This window comes from Branchiostoma belcheri, unplaced genomic scaffold, assembly GCF_001625305.1.
Source record: "Branchiostoma belcheri isolate BF01 breed outbred unplaced genomic scaffold, Haploidv18h27 scaffold5, whole genome shotgun sequence".
NCBI classification, from domain to species: domain Eukaryota; kingdom Metazoa; phylum Chordata; class Leptocardii; order Amphioxiformes; family Branchiostomatidae; genus Branchiostoma; species Branchiostoma belcheri.
The window spans coordinates 1,483,011-1,505,119 of record NW_017804131.1 but is presented as its reverse complement, the minus strand read 5'-3'; the positions used below and the strand labels follow the sequence as shown (position 1 = coordinate 1,505,119).

General features: G+C 40.2%; 1 protein-coding gene across 1 annotated transcript in view; it reads left to right on the top strand.

Annotated features, from left to right (window-relative positions):
• LOC109479630 (basement membrane-specific heparan sulfate proteoglycan core protein-like) overlaps window positions 1-22,109 on the top strand; it is an 86,520-nt gene that overhangs the window by 29,320 nt on the left and 35,091 nt on the right. The window contains exons 3-8 of the mRNA XM_019781616.1: window positions 5,990-6,099; window positions 6,399-6,457; window positions 7,017-7,034; window positions 7,636-7,793; window positions 12,625-12,765; window positions 17,488-17,715. Of these exons, the coding sequence (XP_019637175.1) occupies window positions 5,990-6,099; window positions 6,399-6,457; window positions 7,017-7,034; window positions 7,636-7,793; window positions 12,625-12,765; window positions 17,488-17,715 (714 nt within the window). The remainder of the gene's footprint in view (window positions 1-5,989; window positions 6,100-6,398; window positions 6,458-7,016; window positions 7,035-7,635; window positions 7,794-12,624; window positions 12,766-17,487; window positions 17,716-22,109) is intronic.

The window sequence follows — 22,109 nt, the reverse complement described above, 5'->3', positions numbered from 1 at the left end:
ATCTTTGTCATGAATATGTAAATCCCAACAACATAAATTCTAAAGCCCTGTGTTTAGTGACAATATAGCAGGGCATTAGTCCAATACACCAATGTTTCAAGATGGCTTTATCACCTGCCTTGTTAAAATATTTCCTGTGCAAACACATTAGCTTCCTTGTTCATATAAACCTCCCTGTGTTGGCCCACTGTAAACTGTCGGGTCCTTACTTGTTACACTTTCCTGTATGAGTAGACCATTAGAAACCCTTTTCCTTGCTCAAACGTCGTAGAGATCACAAACTAATTCACGTTCCTTTGCTGTAAACTGCGTTTTGTAAGCAGAAGTCAGTAACCTTTATCGCCAAGCCGGACCTAGAACTTTAAGCCTGGAGGGTTGAGCCAGTTAAGCCTCTTACCAAGGCTGAGCTCTCCAAATGTGAAGAATTAGCTGTCTTGCCCTGGATGCTTAAGATTCAAAACAGCATAGAAGAAGGTTCTGGGACAGTGCCATTGAGAAGTGTGCCGGAGGCTTGTGTGTGCATCGACCTGCCCAGTTCCCTTTGTTTCCTCCACACGTTTCTGAATTAAAACAACATCATGCAGGACAAATACACAATACAACACACGGTATAGCCTTACATGGAAGTGTTGGCCACCCTTGAGCTGCCCCTGAGACATACATGTGTACAGGGGGGTCACCTGTTGTCTGGTCTTGCATAAAGTGATAAACATTTGTTTGTGGTCGTCGGCATCCAAAGCAGTGGAGTGTACACATACACGCACACACAGGAAGAGCACACACCCACCTCTCATTTCCCTATCCCCAGACCCAGTCAGCAGCAGGGGTGGCCCAACCTTTTGAGGTAATTCGGCCTTGGTAAGGCAGCAGGCAGGCAAACACTGTAATAATAGCCCTCCAGCTGTTCATTCAAATGTGGGAGAGCGGAAGCCAGTTCTTTTGACAGAAGAAGAGGAGTACTGAATGATTTTTCTGCCTGGCACATCTGATACCCTTATCCGTCTATGGTTGAGCTACCCCCTGCGTAAATCAATTTGGGACGACCCAGCCAAGCTGAAGTTACTTGGGGGCAGTTCAAGCACCACATGCACCTCTCCAGGCAGTGTGGTTGAAGGTCTCCAAGGTTGGACAAGCTTGTGGCAGACTTGAGCCCCGGGCCCTGCGGTTTGTTTGCTGATTGGCATATTCAATAACTGACCCACTTCTGCTCAAGTCCGGGTGTAGACGGATGAGCTGATGCCCACGCAGTGAAAACTACTACCTCATTGGCTAACAATTCTTCCAAGGTACTGTGGTGAGCTACACGTAAACTTGGAGCAATGCCGTTCAGTTTCCTTGTCTGCTATCTCTTTACTTGTACGCTGGATGCTCCTCCCAATGCCACTGTTCCCTGGGAATTTAACGAGACGTTTGAGGACTTCACAAGACCTGTGGATCTTCGGGAGACACCTCAAGAACTAACGACAACAGGACTTCCTACCCTGGACAGTCCAACACCTGAATCGGTATCACAACATGGCTCATTGTTTAGTAAGTACATCTATTCTTCCAGCTGCAACACTAAACTCAAGGGTAACATTCCTTTCCAACTCAGTGGCTGTTTTCTGTGGTAGAATGTCGGAAGTATTCCTTGCCTCCCTGTCTTAGCCATAGCTCCAGAAGGAGGCCGCTGACCTTGAGTCCTCTTGAAAGGCAAAGCTCGGTAGGGAAGCAGCCTCTTACCAAGTTGATGGATCAGAGCAATGTCACATACTAAACATAGGCTTTCTACACATGTTTGAGATTATTCCATTTTATCATGTATGTAAGTTGACTTGAGAAGAATAACATTGGACACAGTGAGGCCATTGTTGGGTGTGGGTTAGTTGAGTCTTTAGGGAATGTACTGTGGTTGATTAAGACCCCAGAGGTTTCAAATCTGGAGGTAAATCCCTGCCTGGCATTTTATCAAGTCTTGTCTCTTCACAATGCGGAAACGTTATGAGATACTATGTATCACAATCCTATGATATTTTTTAGTTATGAGTATTTTGAGTCTAAGATGCAGGTCGATCAGGAAGGCATTTAATTGTGACCGGATCTCTTTCATGAGTTGTTGAAAGACAGAAATGTAGTGCCTCACACCTAAAGCCTTTGGTAAGCCTGATCCAGAACAAAAAATGTGACCTTTTGGCTGTTTTACACAAAACATGTTCTACAAAGAGTTGCCATTCTTATGTAAGCTGGCTTTCAACAGGAGTACCACCAATTTCTTTCACAGAACAAATTAATTTCTCTAGCATGTAAAATCCAATACATGACAAAAAGAAACAATATAATAGAATATTTGTATGAATACCGTTTATAACAACTTAGAAATAGAAAAATAGCAGGGTAAGTTCCTCATTGAATAATAGGTTTAGGTATTTAGATTAGATTAGGATAAGTTTGTCATTTGTTCTAACTCTCCTTTTCCTACCTTCCATCCTTACTAGTGATGTAATTGTCCCGCCCTGTTTTGAAATGCTGAGCCCATTTAACCAATTTCGTGGTAGAGGACTCACAGTGCTTATGCAGAAAATGTCTTCCATTTGTTCTGGTCTGCTGGAAGAAACTCTATCCCCCTATTTACCTGTGCTGTGGAGCATTGGCTCACTGCCCTAGTTTTCCAAAGGCTGAAGATTCTTACCAAGACTGGCAAGGCAGACACACGGCCTTCTGATCTTGAAGTGACAAGAGGAGACTAAGCCTTCACAGCCACATGTTCTCTACTAGCATGATTGGCTAGTGAGGAGTCAATAGACTTGGAGATAGACAAAGATATATTTGTCATAATAAACGATAAGTGGGGCTAGAGACAGATGGAGCCTGTTCCTTGTAAGTGTTGTAGACACATCTGTTAGGTCTGGCTCCTAGGACTAGGAGAAGTGAGTCAGAGAGGAAATCTACTGGGCTTGTGGGGGTGGCAGTATCCAGTCTTACTGTACCATTAACTGTAACAAACATCTTGAAATTATTTTGCACGATTGAGATGTAAAGCTTAAGGTGACTTATATTTCAAGATATATCTGTTCAGATCTTCAGAGATTATTTTGAAATCCAAATATACAATGTCTGATTCAGATGTGATATCAATGCATTTTGTAGCAGGTGGTTAAATTTTGCAAATTAATTACTTAGTACACTGTGTATTGTACGGTATTGTAACTGTAGTTGTGGACTGTACTTAGAAGTACCTTCAGGTGTGGCAAATGATTCATAAATCACCAGGAAAGCCAAAATAAATCATAATACATATTATGCATTTCATCATGATTTGAGAAATTATAAAACACACACAAATGACTGTCTTAGTATATTGATTTTCTATAGTGTTGAAAATACATGTATGAAGTAAAGATTAAAGATTATATCCATTAAGGCTAAAATAAGCAAAGGTTTTCATGTCAATATCATAGACCTTGAGTTGTTATCTCAAAGGCATCAGCCCTCACCCAGACCGACTCCCTTTAAAAGGTTAGACAGTTAACATGTCTAACATGATTAAAGTGTCCCAGTGACTTCTTTTGGCAAATGTTTTGTCTTTGCCAATCACCACCCAGTAATGCTGGCCCCATTCTACAGCAGCCACAGTCCTGTTGGGAGTATTCCCTGCTAACCTTTGACCCAGTGTGGGCCATCAGAAGATGCCTGTGGGATTTGAATGCCTGGTTGCAGACTCTCTGTTGTCATGGGCAGGTAAATTGTTTTTCCCCACACATCATTACAGTCACCTGAAATGCCAATGGCATTCATTTTCTTGTCAGCAAGAGCTCTTTAAACATAGCAGATCCTGGCAAGGCAAATTCCTTCTTTGTACAAAGGAAACACATCAGCTATAGTAAGCTCTCTAAAGCTGAATTCCTGTAAAAAAAAGTGCTTAACGCCTAGAAGTTTACAATTGAAATAATATGTAGTCAATTGTTCCTTCAGGCAACTATATTTTGTTCAGTCACCTTCTATGACATACAATTTTTCCCAAGTCTATGTGATCTAAATTTGAAATTGACCTATGCGCCTTTTAACTGTCCATGTACATGTAGAACAGGATTCAATTGACTCATCACATGTGAAAATACCTGGTATGTCATCGATATACATTGTATATAGAACGAAAGCCTTCAGAATAAGATTATGGCTGTTTGTTTGATTATATAAACCTAATTATGTTCAGAAATGGGGGCAAATAGATTACCTAAATGTAATAATCACTTGACACTGAATGTGAATAAAACAACACCCCAAGACACCGTCTGTACACCTTGATAAGGAGGTCTTATCTGTCCTTCCGGATGGAGAATATTAAGTTTAAAGCAGTTTTTACCCAGTGAGCAGTAGTAAGGAAACCGCTAATCCGACAAAACCTGCCCCCAGAGCGCATGCAACCTGCTGATAGAAGTCACTGGGATCTTCCAGTATTTGTGGTTGGTTGGCTGTGCCCTTGGCTGGCTCACAGTTACAAATGTTTATACAGAAGAGGCTGGTACACTCGAGTAGGCTGAGTTAGGGTCTGTGGGCAGTCAGCTGTAGCGCACCTGGAACACCTGTATGTTCAAAAGGATTTTCACACCTAACTGAGGTTATGTTTTAAACGAAATACAATGTACATCTATATAGTACAAAATGTGTATGAACAACTGTTGGGCTATATTATATTTAAGTAAGAATGTGTCCTGTGAATAATGTGGTTGAGAGAGGAAAACATACTTTGGCCCTTAACACCGAACACAAAAATGAAATGTCCCTTGTTACTTTATCTATCGTGCAGAAATTGCAAGCCCATGTGAGAAATTGCAAGCCCAACTGATAAGAAGGTACAAGCTTGTGAAATATCGCATTTGTTACATGTACAAACATGTAAAATGCAAAACACCTTTCCCTTCCAAGACCTGTATACTGTATAGAGAGTGAGTGTTGACCTAATCCAGTCATACATAATGTCATGGTAAGTGAGTCTGTAGTACAAAGGCAAGGGTGGGTTGACTCAGGTTACAGGTCATGTTTGGGGTGAAGCACCTGGGAAAGTGACTTAGCCTGGAAGGTTGATTGTTTTTCCTTGTCAGGAATATGTAGGTTAGCAATATCATGTGGGAGATCACATTGTGGGTTGGCATAAGGGGGAAAGGGTATTTTTGTAATGTATTTTTATTATTTATGGCCAAAACGTTGGTTTCATGACCTTCCCCACATCCTCTGGGAGGGATTCCTAGCATAACTCTAAATCCATATGACTCATACCCATCATATGACTTGTCATCATAGCATAGCATGATATATTTTTTTCACTGCCACACAATTGTCTGGCATATGATTGTTAAGCAATAAAGTTCATTCATTCATTAGTAGCATAATATGCCATAAACTCTCAACCCTGGAAACCATCTACATTGTAATAATTTGTATGCTTAATGTTTATCATTTAATTTATCTTTTGTGAGAGTGAAACATAGCATTATGCTAATAAGGGTAACATATTCTCTATCTGAGTCTGACCAAGGTCCTTGGTCTGACATACATGTATGCATGTATTGTGGTGAGAGCGTTTACATCAGTGTACATTATTTTCTTTGGTCTCCCACTACAGTAGTAACCTTGACAGGTGAGAAATCACTGACTTCCTGGGAAACAGACAAAACACTTCCTCCCTAAAGATGTGTCCACTTCCCCTGGGCAGCCATTCATTTGTTGTCTCCATCTTTGAATACCGGTAGATCAGTTTTGTGTTGTGGTTTTGAATGTCAATGACATTCAATCAGGCAGAAAGAATGCATCAGTGCTTGAAGTTGTGTGACATTTCATGGTGGAACTGACTTGTATTATTTTTGTCAGCAAGGCTAATTGCGTGGAAAAAATAAGCAAATTGATGCATTAGTCATCGTTCCTTTCAGAAACTCTATGCTGAAGAGGCAATGTAAACATGTTGAGGCAGAACTTCATGATTGACACAAGATTTTTCATTTATGTCTTCCAGAATATTACAGAGTGAAGATCAACTTCACCAAATCCATCCAGTACAGCGAAGCTCTCGAGAGTTACAGAAACCCAGAACACCAGACACTCTCAAGTGCTATACAGTATGCCGTAAGTCAAAAACTACTTCATATTGCACCTGCTACTTACCCATATGGGCGATATGCATGTAGTTGATTTCCATAAAGTGGTATAGAAGTTTGCATGCCATACATCTATAGCATTCACATTGCACCAGCTACATACATGTATGTATGCATTCAAGTGCACATACAAGTAAATTTGTATGCTTCTTTGCAAAGTTTTTCCACTGAAAGCAATAACACAAAAATGAAGGAAGTGGTGCATGATGATTTGAAGTTCAAAGTTCTAAAACTGTTGCAACATGCCATGCTACATGTCTGTTACAGATCGACAGGTTGTATTATGGAATACCAGGAGAGCAGGAAGCCACTGTGGTGCAGTACAGGTAGGAACCACCAGATGTCTCTCATTCCTACTTTGTTAACAGTTTACAGCTAGGCATGCAGTGCTTTTGAAACTTTTTCAGTTCTTGGTATAAGCTATCAATCTGTGTATGAATCTGGTTATTTTAGGTGGTCATCTTGTTCCCAATATATCAAAATCCACATCATAGTACAATGTACCTGTAAATACATTATTACAGAAAAATTCAGTTTGACGAATAATATGACGTGCATCACAAGTTACGTACAAGTACTGTATCTTTGACTATTGTGTTGTTTCCTGACTTACTGATGTCATCTTCTACAAAGATTGTCTTTCTCTATACTGCTGGACTTTAAAGTTTACCATTAAAGACTTGTAACTCTGATGGCATGTTATAAATACATCTGACTGGTGTCTGACTTGATATGTGTGCTTAAATCTAGACCATACATACAGTGTACTCTTGTGTGCTGCATGACTACGATTCTGACGTGTCTTTCATTGTCCTGTTATCCTCTTCCCTTCTCTACGTACTGTTGTGTGTTGTGAAACCTTCTATCTTCTTCATGTCTCTGCAGTCGGGAACAGAGTCCAGGGTAAGGCTGTAGACCAACTTCTGGTTGTGTGATTCTGCTCAGGCTACTGCTTGCTTTTCTATGGGAAATTGGGAATATTTTGAGAGATGGCACTCAAATACAATTTTCCATTTGTAACTACCAGAACAGGAATTAAAAACGTTTTGATGATTTTGACGCAAGCATATGATTTAGAATTGTAAAATTCAATAACTTATGGTTAACAGCATAGTCATTAAGCCATTTCTGCAAATTATTCCCAACCTTCCAATGCAAGTTTACTACTTTCGCTGCTGTTTTGACACTTAGTCTTGGCCACACTGAGCTCCATTGCATGCTGGAGTCTCATTTGGTGTTACACTGTTATGACTGTGTAAATGACTCACTGTATAGCTATTAATGGGCACTGCACAAATAACGTGTCGCATGTACAATGTAGTTACCAGTAGTACTAGTTGGAGTAATGTTATTTTTTGATAAATAAAAAAACATTTAACCTGCCACTACAAAAATAAGAAAATGATGTCTTATAGTGGCTTTGCTTTTTATTTTGAGATATGCCATATTTCTACCTTATCATCGCTTTGTTCTGACTTATAATTATTGTTTTGTCTTTGCCAAGATTGTTTGGAGAGTCTGTGTTTGTCACGCTCGACCTCGGCTCCCTTGGAAACGACAACGAGGTTCAACTCTTCAACATCATCAACAATGCTGTGAACAGTGGCTACCTCGACTACTATGCTGTTGATTCCGAAGGATTTGAATTCTACCCTGTCAGAGGTATGACCCATGAAGCATTTCCTGATCCTTACATTAACCTTATTCCTACTGCTTAACTCTGTAACCAAAAGAGAATTGATAGACAAAAGGCAGCAATGGTGTATTTCAGTGTGCTAATGGTTAACATGGCAGTAGTTCACAATCCCTTCCAACCAGATTTTCTGTCCACCTTGAATCAACTACTGTTCTAGGAAGTGAAATGTTTTCCAAAGATTCATTGCAAAAAGTTGATCCAAGTACAGATGGTTGACAACATTGCATGTAGTACCATCGAGACCTGCTAGGTGGGGTACATGTGGATCTCCACAAGATTAAGCCACTGTCTGTTCTTTGCTCTGCCAGGTCCTGGGAAAAGTGTGTCATCTGGTAGACAGGTGGCACCTGGCAGGTCAAGGACTGGTGATAAACATGACTTGGAATGCTTGGTCCCCTGCAGCTTTCAAAAGGGAAAAATAATTCATATGTCTCAAAACAAATCCTGTAAAGATTTGAACGTTAATCTCCTAATCCAGTAAACCAAGAACAGGTTTGTTTCAGTAAAATATTCAACAAATGTCTGGATTTTGTGCAGTTATAAAAATAGACAATAACTGTGCCAACTTTCTCTCTTTATGGCAAAGTACCAAAACATGACTTAACATGCTATCAGTAGATCTGAACTCCTTCAAAAGCTGTTTTGATCCTTAAAAGCTATTTCAGGGGGATGAATCATTATAAAATTTGTGGTCACCCCTATTCCAGAGTTGATGTGAAGAGTTTCCCCAGGTTTGCTTGTTTAAGGCCTGCTGCCTGATGTCAGTGTGGCATCCAGATTTCTGCTTTCTCCTCCTCTGTGAGACCAAGGTCCTGACTTTTGACCTCCCGGGGGAAACTAGGATAGTTCAGGAATGGGGCGGTTTGGTGAGAACATGTTAGGGACATATTTCTGCTTTCCACTGCTCACTTCCAGCCCATCTGCCTTTTCATGCCTTTGGTCAACGTCAAGCTCCGACAACCAGACCCTAAACAATGAATCTCTTACCCACTGTGGGTCAAATATGTTACCAAGCTAAGGCAACAGCATCCCCATACTGATTCTGTATATTAATTCATTGGAAAAATGAACCTTCTTATTGTACCTTTAATAATAGATGATTAAATGCTTTCATGCCATGACGATTAGAATTACTCATCGAGGAAACTAAGGATTAAACCAGCTGGCATGTCAAAAGTCCCAAAGTAAACTTCAAGATTCTGTCATTATGCAAAGAAGTCAAATATTCATGAGTTAGGCAAGGACATACTCCATTGCAAAAATGTAGTTTCGTGCCAGGGGGCATTGCCCATTTGCTTACAACCAACAACTACACATCTGGAAGATGTTAATACCATACATGTATGCATATATAGACCTTTAGCATAAAAATTTCAACAACCTCCAGTCATGATCATACACAGAAGTTCTGCAGCCCGACAAATGGCAAAAGGTTTAGGATTGACCTTTGATCTAAAGAGTCTCCAGCTCAAACCAGGGGTAATTTAAAGATAACCCTGATCTGACATGAGTGATTATGTCCAGATAATGATGTCATGTACTAGTATCAGGTATAGATATATGTTACTAATTTGGTTATTGAAACGTTCTGCTAGTTGAAGTTGAAGTAAGCTTTCAGACAGATGGTTTTTGTCAGTTCAGAAAGTGGGCGGGTCTGCATATCACACTTGGCACATGAATTTTGTATTTTTTTCCAGCTTGTAATTATTATTATTGTATACAAAATTGCTGTTGTATATCGTGCTGGTAAATTTGTGCAACTGTTACATGTATGTCCAAGTACATGTTTGTGACAATGCCACTAAAGGGTTTACTTTTAATCATGAATTGTGCTGGATGGTCAAAGGTAATGTGATGTAACAAGCGTGTAGCAGAAGCTTTCAATATTTATATGCCAATTATTAAGACAGCCTTATACATGTAGCACCACTCTTCTTTTGGTCTAAGTGTCAGGAGGCAGGGAAAAGCTTGATACATTTTACATCTAATGCACTAGATTGTGAGTGGGTAACAGAGAAGCACTAGTAGTATACAATAAGGTGAAACAGAGAACACCATGTGGGTTTTGTCAAGGCTTTTCAAGGTCACCTTTGAGTCAACATTCCTGTACATCATCCTGTCACTGAGGCATTGTGGGAATCCTCGCCTTCCTGGCGGAATTTCCAAGGAAATTACTTAGAATCACAAACTTTTGGCGTAGAAACAACATTTGGCTGTCCAATAGGTTATCTGTTGTCATCGCTGATATGATGATGATGATATTTCCATCAGGGCTTTTGACAGATCGAATACCAGTATCAGCTACTTGCATGATCCTTGCCCTACCTAACAAAAGCCACAGCATAAATCTGATCTGAGAAATTGGCAACTGGCAGCTGAATTCACAACTCTAAGACTTGGTATATTAAGTCTTCTTTTATCCTAACATCAAGACTGAAAACTTTCTATCAGCTTTAAGTGTCGCAAAATCAGTACCTTTCAACCCCCTTCCTAAAAAAACATGACACTGTGGGTATACGCCCACACACTGTTGTACTTGTACTGTTGGCAGTGAGGCTATTTTGGGGAGTTGCAGTACTCTGGATTTAATGCTTTTTAAACTGATACCTTAAGTACAGTATATACCCTAAAGTGCAGAAAAAAATTTTTTATGGAACAGTTCCTAAGTTGCAACAACCTTTTAATCTGACTTTCTTTTCCCCCTGTTCTTTCCCCAGTGTTTTTACCTTCAGTATTTTGTAACCCGAGCATCATCCAATCATGATGCATGTAATCCTTATCAAAATACTCTAATCAAACTTGCCACACAATTCCCTGTTCTTCTTTAGACCAAGCTCCCCTCCAGCTTTTCAAATGGAATAATCCTGAAAAAGGAGCTCAGCTTTATCAGTTTGATCAGGAGGGAATTATGTTAATCAGACATGCTCTGTTAATTACTGGATATCATCTCTCCCAGTGGAACCAACTTTAACAAATGCAGTTGTTTCTGACTCTTTTCTGCCTAAGTGTTGAAATACTTGAAAGTTTTCCAGGCTTCTATCAGTTGTCTAATGTTTGCTTTGCTATGTACATTTGTACATGTCAGGAATGGGGACATGCCATTTGCTGTTTCAGATGTTTGGTTTTTCTTTTCTTTGCCAAGAGATACAAGTTTTGTGTTAACAACCTTGCCCTTTCAAACGACAGAAATGCAGGTTGAGAAGAATGTTGATGTTTTTTACAGACATCTTGTGTTGTGAAAAACATCACATTTCAAGGAAAAATAGAGAGAAATATTTTTTTTAACGTTTAGACTGCTCTTTTTTTTTAGCTTGAGTGGTGATAGAAGGACATGCACACAGTTAAAGAGTCAGGATGTCAGGGCAGCTTTTACTTCCAATCACCTGTGACCTCCAAGCTCTGTATGTCCATGCACAGGATTTTTTTGTAAGTCTAAACATGTGTCTACTACACCTTCTGTCCTGCTGTGATCCTCATGAGAAATGTGCCATCCTTTGTGAAAAAGCAAAGTGTTGGTAGAAGAGTAAAAGCAGTGACATTTTCTGAGGATGAAACAGAGAAAGGTTACCAAAATACACAAGTCAACAATGGTGAAAGCTGTTCTAACCCACATTTTAATCCTTTGTAGAGTCAATACCTCCTACTATGCTCGACTTCCAAACAATGTATGTCAATTTGACCATCCACAAAACATTTGCTGGAAACAAAAACAAAATGCTTCTCTGGAAAGTACAGAAGTCTGGACTGGATTCTAGCAGACTATTCATACAATGCACCCTTTAAGCTAATAGATGAATTACCAATTTGAAATCTTCTTTCAGAAAATTTTGGATGGGTTGGGACTCCTACATGGTATGTAGGACTTACCCAAGAAATTTTCTTCTGTTATTGACACCTGTTAGAGGACCACAAATCTCTGTTAAAAACACAAAAGCATATTCTTTGTAGCTATCAACTCATTCCTAGTACCATTAATACCACTACATGTACATGTATATCAAGCGTCATATAGAAATGCTATCAGCCTTCCTTCTCTATTAAAAGATAGTGTTATATTAGACATTTTTCTTATTAATTAACTCCTATTGGCAAAATGAGACAGACCACAAACTGGTCCAAGTGAGACCCAGCAGGTCATGCAGCGCATCTTACCTGCTTAAATAACCATGAAAACTGTGGGCTGTTGTTGGAGCACCTGGAGATTAGGTGATTTGTCTTAAAGAAAGCCGAAGGTAAAGACTTACACTGCCCTTAAATGGCAGCAGTGTACTTCACAAGTAACATAAACACACGAGCAGTGGGCAATTCTTGTTCAACATTGTCCACCCTTGACCCAGTCAAAGGGGTAGGATCACAACTGTATAACAGGAGTATCCCGTTGCCAACTCTTGAGGTTTTTGATGTGATACTTCCTTTTGTAAACTGGGTTATTGTGGTTTTCTCACTTACAGCTCTGCCTTGAGCCACAATGAGCTGCTATGCTGTTAAAAACAACAATCCCTGAAACATGGTATAGCCCAAGTCTCCCCTCATTAGTGTACCTGCATACCTCAGATTCCTCCCCCACCCTACCTGTCCCCCCCTTCCAGAGCCCCAGTGTTCAGGTGTCCCAGATCCTGTATCACTGGCACAGTCAACCCTCTTGGCAAGAGTAGTGTTGTTTTTAATTTGCTCCAACTGGTATCGAGGTAACTTGCCACCGAGATTCCAGGCTGCCACGCTCTGTAACTAGGTGATGAGGCTAATAGACGATGGGTTATCCTTACCTCATCTTGTGGGTTGTTTGTGTTGTTGTAGCGGGACCAGGCGGAACACAACCTCCTCCTCCGGCGTGCGAAGACGATGACTTCCGCTGCGACACGGGCGAGTGTATCCCCCGGGGGCTGGTCTGCGACGGCATCGCACACTGTCGGGATGAGTCGGATGAATCCCGTTGTGGTAAGTGCTCCCGCTTACGCTATATCTGCTGGAGTGTGTCCGTGGCATGGTGCCATTAACGAGGATGTCACATGCATACCGTAACATCACTCCAACTCCTACAAAAACAACCTTTTCTAGCACCAGAATCTAGAGTGATATCCCACTTGTAGCAAAGGGAGACTTTCTTCACTTCATTTCTGGTAGTCAAGTAACATTATCATTGCAAATTTGTCAGAGTGCAGTTATGGATTTATAGAGTGGTTGAAGCCAACTTTTGACTGAGATGACTTTGATAACCCTCTCCTGTGGATTTCATTGGTTTGGTCACATTAAATTATCATGGCCTTGAAGATATGTGGTTTCTGATCTGCAAGATTGTTTTCCCATAATTGCGTGACATTGTAGCATGTCACGCATTATTTACCTCTACTTATGTTTCCAATTAGGGTCAGTATGATGCTTGTAAGAGGGTCTTGACTAACCATACTTAATATGCTCCAAGTGTAGGCTAAACTTTGAAGTCAGAAAGATACTGATCCTATCACTTCACTTTGCAAATGATTCAAAGAGTGAAAGACCATGCTCTGAACAGAAAAAATCCAGCTGTTGTATCTTGGCTATGGATTAAAGCATGCTGACACCAAAATGACTTATGATGTCTCTGAAGATTGTAGATGTGTAGGGTTTGCCTGGGAGTGCCAGCTATGACACAGGCCCTCCCCCTTAGACCTTAAGAATGGCTGTGCCCTTTTTGGTTACTTTTGAAGTTTCCCAGGTGGCAGTTATGTTTCCCTTGGTTCCGAGCAGACCTTTCCTGTAAAAGTCTTATCCTCCCCCCACGCTCACAATTAAGCACAGGGCCAAGCTCAAGTGTCAGCATCAAAATGCTAGATGTTAGCGTGCAATTTTAATTCATGAAGTATGACTTTATGGTTGTTCTGGGAAAGTAGTTGTAAACAGCCACATGATACTTACATTGCAGTTTGTAAATGACAGTAGAAATTTTACAGTCAGTAACTACAATTCCACATGTCAGCAGAGAGGAAGGATGATTGGTGTAAGCTTCACTATTTTTTTGTTTTTATTTTATCTGTATGAAAATACAAACCAGGCAAACTTATAGAATCCAAGAAAAAAATATTTAAAGCACTCAGGAAACATTTAAGTTGAGCAGATTTTAGTTAGAGTACTGGTATGCACAATTTTTATTCCGAATTGAACCACTAAGTTGATGGTTGCTCTTTACAAAGTATCTATCACATGTTTAAAACTGGCAAACAAAGTATGCTCTTTCCCTTCCTCTGAAAACATAGATTGAATCTTGAACTTCAGCGTTAGAGTCGCTGACATGTGGTGGGTTCCCCGAAATAAAATAATGGTTTATTTGGTTAGACCCTGAACCAGTGTGATTTAAACAGTCATTGCCCACAGAGGTCAGGGTTACAGCTCTGTACCAGGCTAAGCAGATGGGCTGGAACTTAACTCCTCAGTCTCAGTATTTCCACTGTGTTGTTACAAAACATTGTTAAATTTGCTGTTACCTTGTTTGAGTCATAGGCTAAGAAAACATGACCTAGTCTGGTGGTCTGACTTTAGGTTTGGTTTCATCATGTACTCACTTTATCATTCTTTTTCTTAGATTTTATGGTTCAAGCCATACTTTTCATGTTTTTTTCATGTATCAGCCACTTGTGAGCTCAATTGACTAATTTAAACAGTGTTCAAGTAGTCTAAACTTGTGAACTGTTAGGAATAGTAATAGAACCCTTTACCTGAATGATCCCATCACTTCACACCTGTTCAGGCCATTGTTTCTCTTAAACAATCAAGGTTGGATACTACTGTCAGTATTTATTTGCTTTGTTTATTCTATGCGTAGTGGCCCACAATAGTAAACATGGCCTTCGGCCTCCCAAGTTCACCTAAGACATAGAAATAATAAACATTTGCTGTCATTCATGCAATCAATCAGTCCAATCATTTGCAGGCATAGGGAACTGGAGTTCGCTGTAAATCATGCTACAATATGCATAACTATTAAAAAGTCTTGTTTTTCTCTAGATCATTGATTGTTTATATGTCTCGTCTGATCCTTTTTATTAATGATTTTTATCTTGGAAAAATTACTTCAAGGGAATTGCAATGGAATTTTTTGTGCTGTGTGTCAAGAAATATGGTTTGTATCATGTTCTGATCAGAAGTACTCCTGCTGCGTTCTAGATGTCTGTTTCATCATAGTTTTAGAAACATGAGAGTCCCCTGGACCTCCTGGCTATGGAGTCAACCCAATTCTCCTGAATACAGTCAGACTATGTGGAAAATGTGCTGGAACAAAATGTGTTTTCCTAGTCAGTAGTTTCAAGATGTCAGTGATATAACCTTATTATTTCTTGTCCCAATGAAATGTACAACACAATTACTGAGACTCAAAACAATGTGTGCTCACTGGAGCAACAGTGTGTTATGTACATGTACCATTTAACAGTTCAAAGAAAAAATTATAGATCTGTAGTTTTGACAAATTTTGTGTTTTTGCAAAGTTGGACTGTTTTGAATTGGGAAAATTCAACATTGCTATAAGATTTCCAAATATTTTTGTACAAAGCTATACACTTATCAGAGTGGATTTAATGTCAAAGCCTGACCTAACCACTGGATTTTGAAGTTCACTGAAGCTCATACTGTTGGAATGTAAACGTATGACATATGAGGCCACAGCATCCTTCCTGTGGTTTTACACTTCACAGAATTTGGGTAAGGTTTCAGGACAATGATAGTACATGGTAAATAACTCTGTAGATCTGTTCAATGGAAAAACAAGGCATGTGTTACTAAGTACAAATGAATACTGCAGGTAAAATAAAAGCATGCATAAGGCAATCTTAATGACTGCAGATGTGGATGGATGAGTTTTTACATTCTGCCCTTTTTTGTAGTTTTTTAATTGGCCTTGTTACTAACATCATTACATTATCATAAATGTAAGGCTATCCCTTAATGAACTAGTTTGTGCAGTTCAAATGATGAAACCTAGGTCATGAAGCTCAAGTTCAAGTGAGCCCAAGTTGCCACCCAAGACTTGACCTTGAGACAAGATTTAACCAAGCCACCCTGTGTGCCAGATGTTTGTCCCTTGTCAGTACTGGGGATTTCTCTTGTATGTACTGGAAAGCCTTTGAAGCCCATATCAACTGTCCTGACAGATACTGACTATGTATACTCCCCATATAAACTCTGAATGGAACTTATTGTGTGTATGTAATGTTATCTGTTCTTGTGGAAGATGAAAGAAATTGTGTGTGCACCTTGTGACAACAGCCATTATCAAAGAGTGTATAAGTTTTCTTAGACAATGTCTCTCCTGCAGCTCTGGCAATGCCATTAAAGATAACATATCTAAAACAACAAATTTAAATTAAACAGAACTTTTGGCTTGGAGCGAATTTATTCTAACCCACTGTAAAGCTGACTTCTAACTTCGATGCAGTGAATTCAGTAGTGAGAATCCCATTGTCTTAATTACATCTGATTCAACAAGTTGGTCACATATTTACTCCCTTCCATACAAAATATGCATGATAATACCTATAAAACTAATTATTGTGATGAAAGCTAGAGTGGGCAGACTCAAATGAAAGTTGATTTCTTTGTAAAATGACTTAAGAGACAGTACTAGACTAAGTGTAGTTACTTCAATTATTGGGACATTACATCTCCAGTAAGTGTGCACTTGTGACACCTCTCCCACTGTCGGACAGTATCAAGTCCAATTTAGTCTAATGTGAGGGGAAGCTTCAGTCACAGCTAGGAACAGCACATGGTAGCAATAATACAATGTACCTGACATTTGGCTAATTGTGTCGATGTCCGTCATACAAATGTACATTGAGGCAGGTATTGGAGATTTTCTTGGCATATTCAGAAGTTACATGTATGTTTGACAACTCGTTGTTGCCAGGATGTCCTTAGCTTTTGGCAGTCAGTCTTCTATTTTTGGACGAGGTACAAGTATGCCGGATTTGACCACAAGGCCGAGATTTGTTCACCTCAGTTACTATCTCATGTGGGCGAGTTGGCTGCCCCTCGGTACATGTTCAGAATCAAATCCTCTGTTTGAGCCAGTAGGCCTTTCCTAGGGACATGGTGGGCAGAGACAGAACAGGCAGACATAAAGTTGTTGGGTTGCAGAACTGGTTCACACAGAAGTCTGGCATATGCCAATGCTGACCTCTTGACCTTGTCCTTCAACTTCTTATCCTAGGGGGCAGTAGAACTCATCAACCAGCATATGTCTGGAGGCAAAAATTTCCTTGGTCTGTAAATTATAGGAGCAAAGTTCCTCATTGATCATAGCAGTGAAGAGAAAGAAAGTAATAGGGATGGAATCATGGATGAGTGGTTAGCATGCACATTTCATGGTAATTGTTTTTATTGGCAAATTCTTCTTTTTAACACACCAAATTTTATGTATAGAATAACATATTTTGTGTATACTGTAGTCCACATCTGACTCTGAGAAGTAAATAACACATAACAGCTCCTGTAGCCTGTCATTCTGCTAAAATCTGTGGTTCTGATGGGGTTATCTGATAGCTCATTTTACCAGATGACATCTATCTGTGGGGGCATATACATGTACATGAACACTGTATGTTTTACTGTTTTTTGATTGACCATACATGTCGTACATTGTACTAGTAGTTGTTTGTAAGAAGAAATATTTTCTGGCCTTCTCTACAGGAGAAATGACAAAATGTCAGATGTTAGTAGAGACCACAGATCCCATTCCTGGAGCTTACATCCCACAATGTGAGGAAGATGGTTCCTTCAAAACAACCCAGTGTCACGGCTCCACCGGCTACTGTTACTGTGCTCACCCAACTGACGGCACGCTTTACGAGGAAACTGGCAGGCGATCTTGGGAGGAGGGGGAAGAACACGACTGTAACATATACTGGCAAACTGCAGGTAATGGCTCTTCATTATCATTCCAGGTTAAATCGAAAATACATGGGGGGAGACAACTAGCAAGTGCCTATTTTGTCTCCCCTCCATCGTGCAATGGAGAAGTCGAATGGAATGAAATAAGATAATTAAATAATGTGAATTATACATGTATATAAGCTGCTTATGTTCAGATTTCAGAGCTATATATTTATTTATCTTGTTTCATCTGCACATTTTTTTCCAAAATTTGTCTTCTACTCTCACTGACTCTCATGTACATGTAAATAGCACCAGACTTAAACACAACTCATAATCATTCTGATGTAAAATCAGAATTGGAGGTTGCCAGGTCATTTTAATTAACGGCATATTAATTTTTGATTGAGAAAGATAGAAGTACATAGAGATTCCAGTACACTGTTGTACGTGAATTTATGGCTAGTTGCTAATTGTTGAAATACAATGTACAAATGTTTGTTACGTGAAAATGGTCTGTGCATACTAGTAGTCTAATGTTAAGTTTTTGGGAGCATATAATTGGCAGTCTCGAACATTCTAAATGGTGATCTGGGTACCACCCACCAATTTCAATCATAACTACATGTACCTGCTACTGCTGCCTATAAAATAGGGGGAGAAAAGACCAAATGTCAGACGTTAGTAGAGACCACGGAGCCCATTCCTGGAGCTTACATCCCACAATGTGAGGAAGATGGTTCCTTCAAGACAACCCAGTGTCACGGGTCCACCGGCTACTGTTACTGTGCACACCCGACTGACGGCACACTTTATGAAGAGACTGGCATTCGCTTGTGGGAGGGGAGATCCATCCCACACAACTGTGATACATACTGGCAAACAGCAGGTGATGATCTATCTATGCCTAGTGATAACCACACTGTAAAGCTATGTACCTTCTTCCCAAGTTTGACTTTTACATCCGATTCTGAAATGGTGCAGAACACAAACTTTTGCCGAACACAGTTGTAATCATTTTTCTAACCAGCTCAATAGAAGGTTCTCCCACTTGTTGGCAAGTTTATTTGCTATCAAGAAACTTTGGAATAGACGTCAATGAAATGCTGTAATGTACCACTCCTATCCGAGGTGTTTTTCAAATAGCAGAACATTTTTAAATTACAATTGTGAAGAAATGATCTGGGGACCCCTATTACTGGTGGATGCAAGTATAATTTTCACTGCATAACTGCTTATAAACAGGACAAGTAAAGACCAAATGTCAGACGTTAGTAGAGACCACAGAGCCCATTCCTGGAGCTTACATCCCACAATGTGAGGAAGATGGTTCCTTCAAGACAACCCAGTGCCACGGGTCCACCGGCTACTGTTACTGTGCTCACCCAACTGATGGCACACTTTATGAAGAGACTGGCAAACGTCCATGGGAGGAGGGAGAGGAACATGACTGTAACAGTTACTGGCAAACTGCAGGTGATTACTTGTGTTTCATTATGAGTCTACAGTGGGTTCCAAAAGTACAGTGTACAAGACTACACGTCTTTCCTCAAATATACTTTAAAGGAAAGATTTTTAATTCACTTGAAAGTAGTTTTCTAATTATACTGCTATAACTACAACCCAAACAGGACAGGAAAAGACCAAATGTCAGACGTTAGTAGAGACCACAGAGCCCATTCCTGGAGCTTACATCCCACAATGTGAGGAAGATGGTTCCTTCAAGACAACCCAGTGCCACGGGTCCACCGGCTACTGTTACTGTGCTCACCCGACTGACGGCACGCTTTTCAGGGAGACTGGCAAGGCTCAATGGGAGGGGGGCATGGAACACGACTGCGATACGTACTGGCAAACTGTTGGTATGTCTGATTCGTGTACAGTTCAAAATGACCAAGACTGCAACAATGTTAGTTGACGAAGACTGACTACAATGTTAAGCATATCTTAAAAGGTCTGAGACTTCTATATTAAAGGAGTGTGTATGAATGTTAGTTTGTTAAAGCAGTATTCTATGCAACAGTTGTGGTAGAGAGATTGCCAAACGAGGTACAGTATTTAACTGATTAGTTTCTGACTGTACATGTACTCAACATCAACAGACCAGTATTGATGCAATGTGTGATCAAACCTCTGTACTAATGCATGCACACAGGACAAGTAAAGACCAAATGTCAGACGTTAGTAGAGACCACGGAGCCCATTCCTGGAGCTTACATCCCACAATGTGAGGAAGATGGTTCCTTCAAGACAACCCAGTGCCACGGGTCCACTGGCTACTGTTACTGTGCTCACCCAACTGACGGCACACTTTATGACGAGACTGGCAAGGCTCAATGGGAGGGGGGCATGGAACATAACTGCGATACGTACTGGCAAACTGTTGGTATGTCTGATTCGTGTACAGTTCAAAATGACCAAGACTGCACAATGTTAGTTGACAAAGACTGACTATGATATTAAGCATATCTTAAAAGGTCTGAGACTTCTATATTAAAGGAGTGTGTATGAATGTTAGTTTGTTAAAGCAGTATTCTATGCAACAGTTGTGGTAGAGAGATTGCCAAACGAGGTACAGTATTTAACTGATTAGTTTCTGACTGTACATGTACATCAACATCAACAAACCAGTCTTGATGCAATGTGTGATCAAACCTCTGTACTAATGCATGCACACAGGACAAGTAAAGACCAAATGTCAGACGTTAGTAGAGACTACAGAGCCCATTCCTGGAGCTTACATCCCACAATGTGAGGAAGATGGTTCCTTCAAGACAACCCAGTGCCACGGGTCCACCGGCTACTGTTACTGTGCACACCCGACTGACGGCACGCTTTATGATGAGACTGGAAAGGCTCAGTGGGAGGGGGGCATGGAACACAACTGTGATACGTACTGGCAAACTGTTGGTATGTCTGATTCGTGTACAGTTCAAAATGACCAAGACTGCAACAATTTCAGGCTGAATACGATTTTAAGCGTATCTTGAATGGTCCCCTATTTTGAGGGAGTGTGTATGAGTGTTGGTGTGTTAAAGCAATATTTTATACAACAGTTATAGTTGAGAGATCTCCAAACAAGGTACAGCCTTAACTGATCAGTTCTGACTGTACATGTACTTTAACAGCAAATGAATGTTGATATCATGTTGTTTCAAACCTCTATACTAATGCATGCATACAGGACAAGTAAAGACCAAATGTCAGACGTTAGTAGAGACCACGGAGCCCATTCCTGGAGCTTACATCCCACAATGTGAGGAAGATGGATCCTTCAAGACAACCCAGTGCCACGGGTCCACCGGCTACTGTTACTGTGCTCACCCAACTGATGGCACGCTTTATGACGAGACTGGGAAGGCTCAGTGGGAGGGAGGCATGGAACATGACTGTAACACGTACTGGCAAAGAACAGGTGATCAGATCAACACTTCCCCACTGTCACTGGAAATTTCTTCAGCTGCACAGTTTCCTTCAGCTGCACAGTTTCCTTCAGCTGCACAGTTTCCTTCAGCTGCAAAGTTTCCTTCAGCTGCACAGTCTTCTTCAGCCGCACAGTTTTCTTCAGCTGCACAATTTTCTTCAGCTGCACAATTTTCTTCACAATTTCTTCACTGCACAATTTTCTTCAGCTGCACAATTTTCTTCAGCTGCAAAATTTTCTTCACAATTTCTTCACTGCACAATTTTCTTCAGCTGCACAATTTTCTACACTGCACAATTTTCTTCAGCTGCACAGTTTTCTTCAGTTGGACAGTTTTCTTCAGTTCTGTCTTCTTGCTAGATACATGTATGCTGTCCCCATGTCCCCAATTTTTGTTTGCAATCTTGACTCATTTCTTCCGCATAGTTTCCTTAATTAAAGATGAGGCATTTAAGGGAAGCTACTGCTGGGGTGCTTATTTCCATAAACATGCTATGAATATGTTGTTTGTTTTTGTAAGACATGTCCTCTCTATCTATACATTGGAATTGAAGCTGTACAATCAAATCACGGCGGTCGGTTGCTAGGCTAAAGTCGCATTACTAGGGAGGTATCGGGTTACAGAACGCGTTCGAACGTGGCCGCGCGGGAGTCCTGGGCCGGCCCGGGGGTAACGGGTAAAATTTGAAAATAAACAAAAGTAATTGGAGAGTAAATACTCGTCAAAATAAAATGTAATAAGTGATTTTGTTTACCTCAAATGCTATTCTTGCACTGCCTTTGCTCCACTTTGTGTACATTTCCTTCCAAATGAGATCAATTTCGGATTTCAAAAAGGGTTCACGAGAACCAAACAACTGATTTTAAGAGGCCCCGAAAATTAAAAATAAGGTTAAATTTTTTGATTTTTAGAAATATTACAGTAAATTTGAACTTTCTGTCTTAGGATTTTTTTATTTTTTAACTAAAACTCGACTTACAATCAAAAGAAGAGCTAAAAACGCAGTGTTTTAAC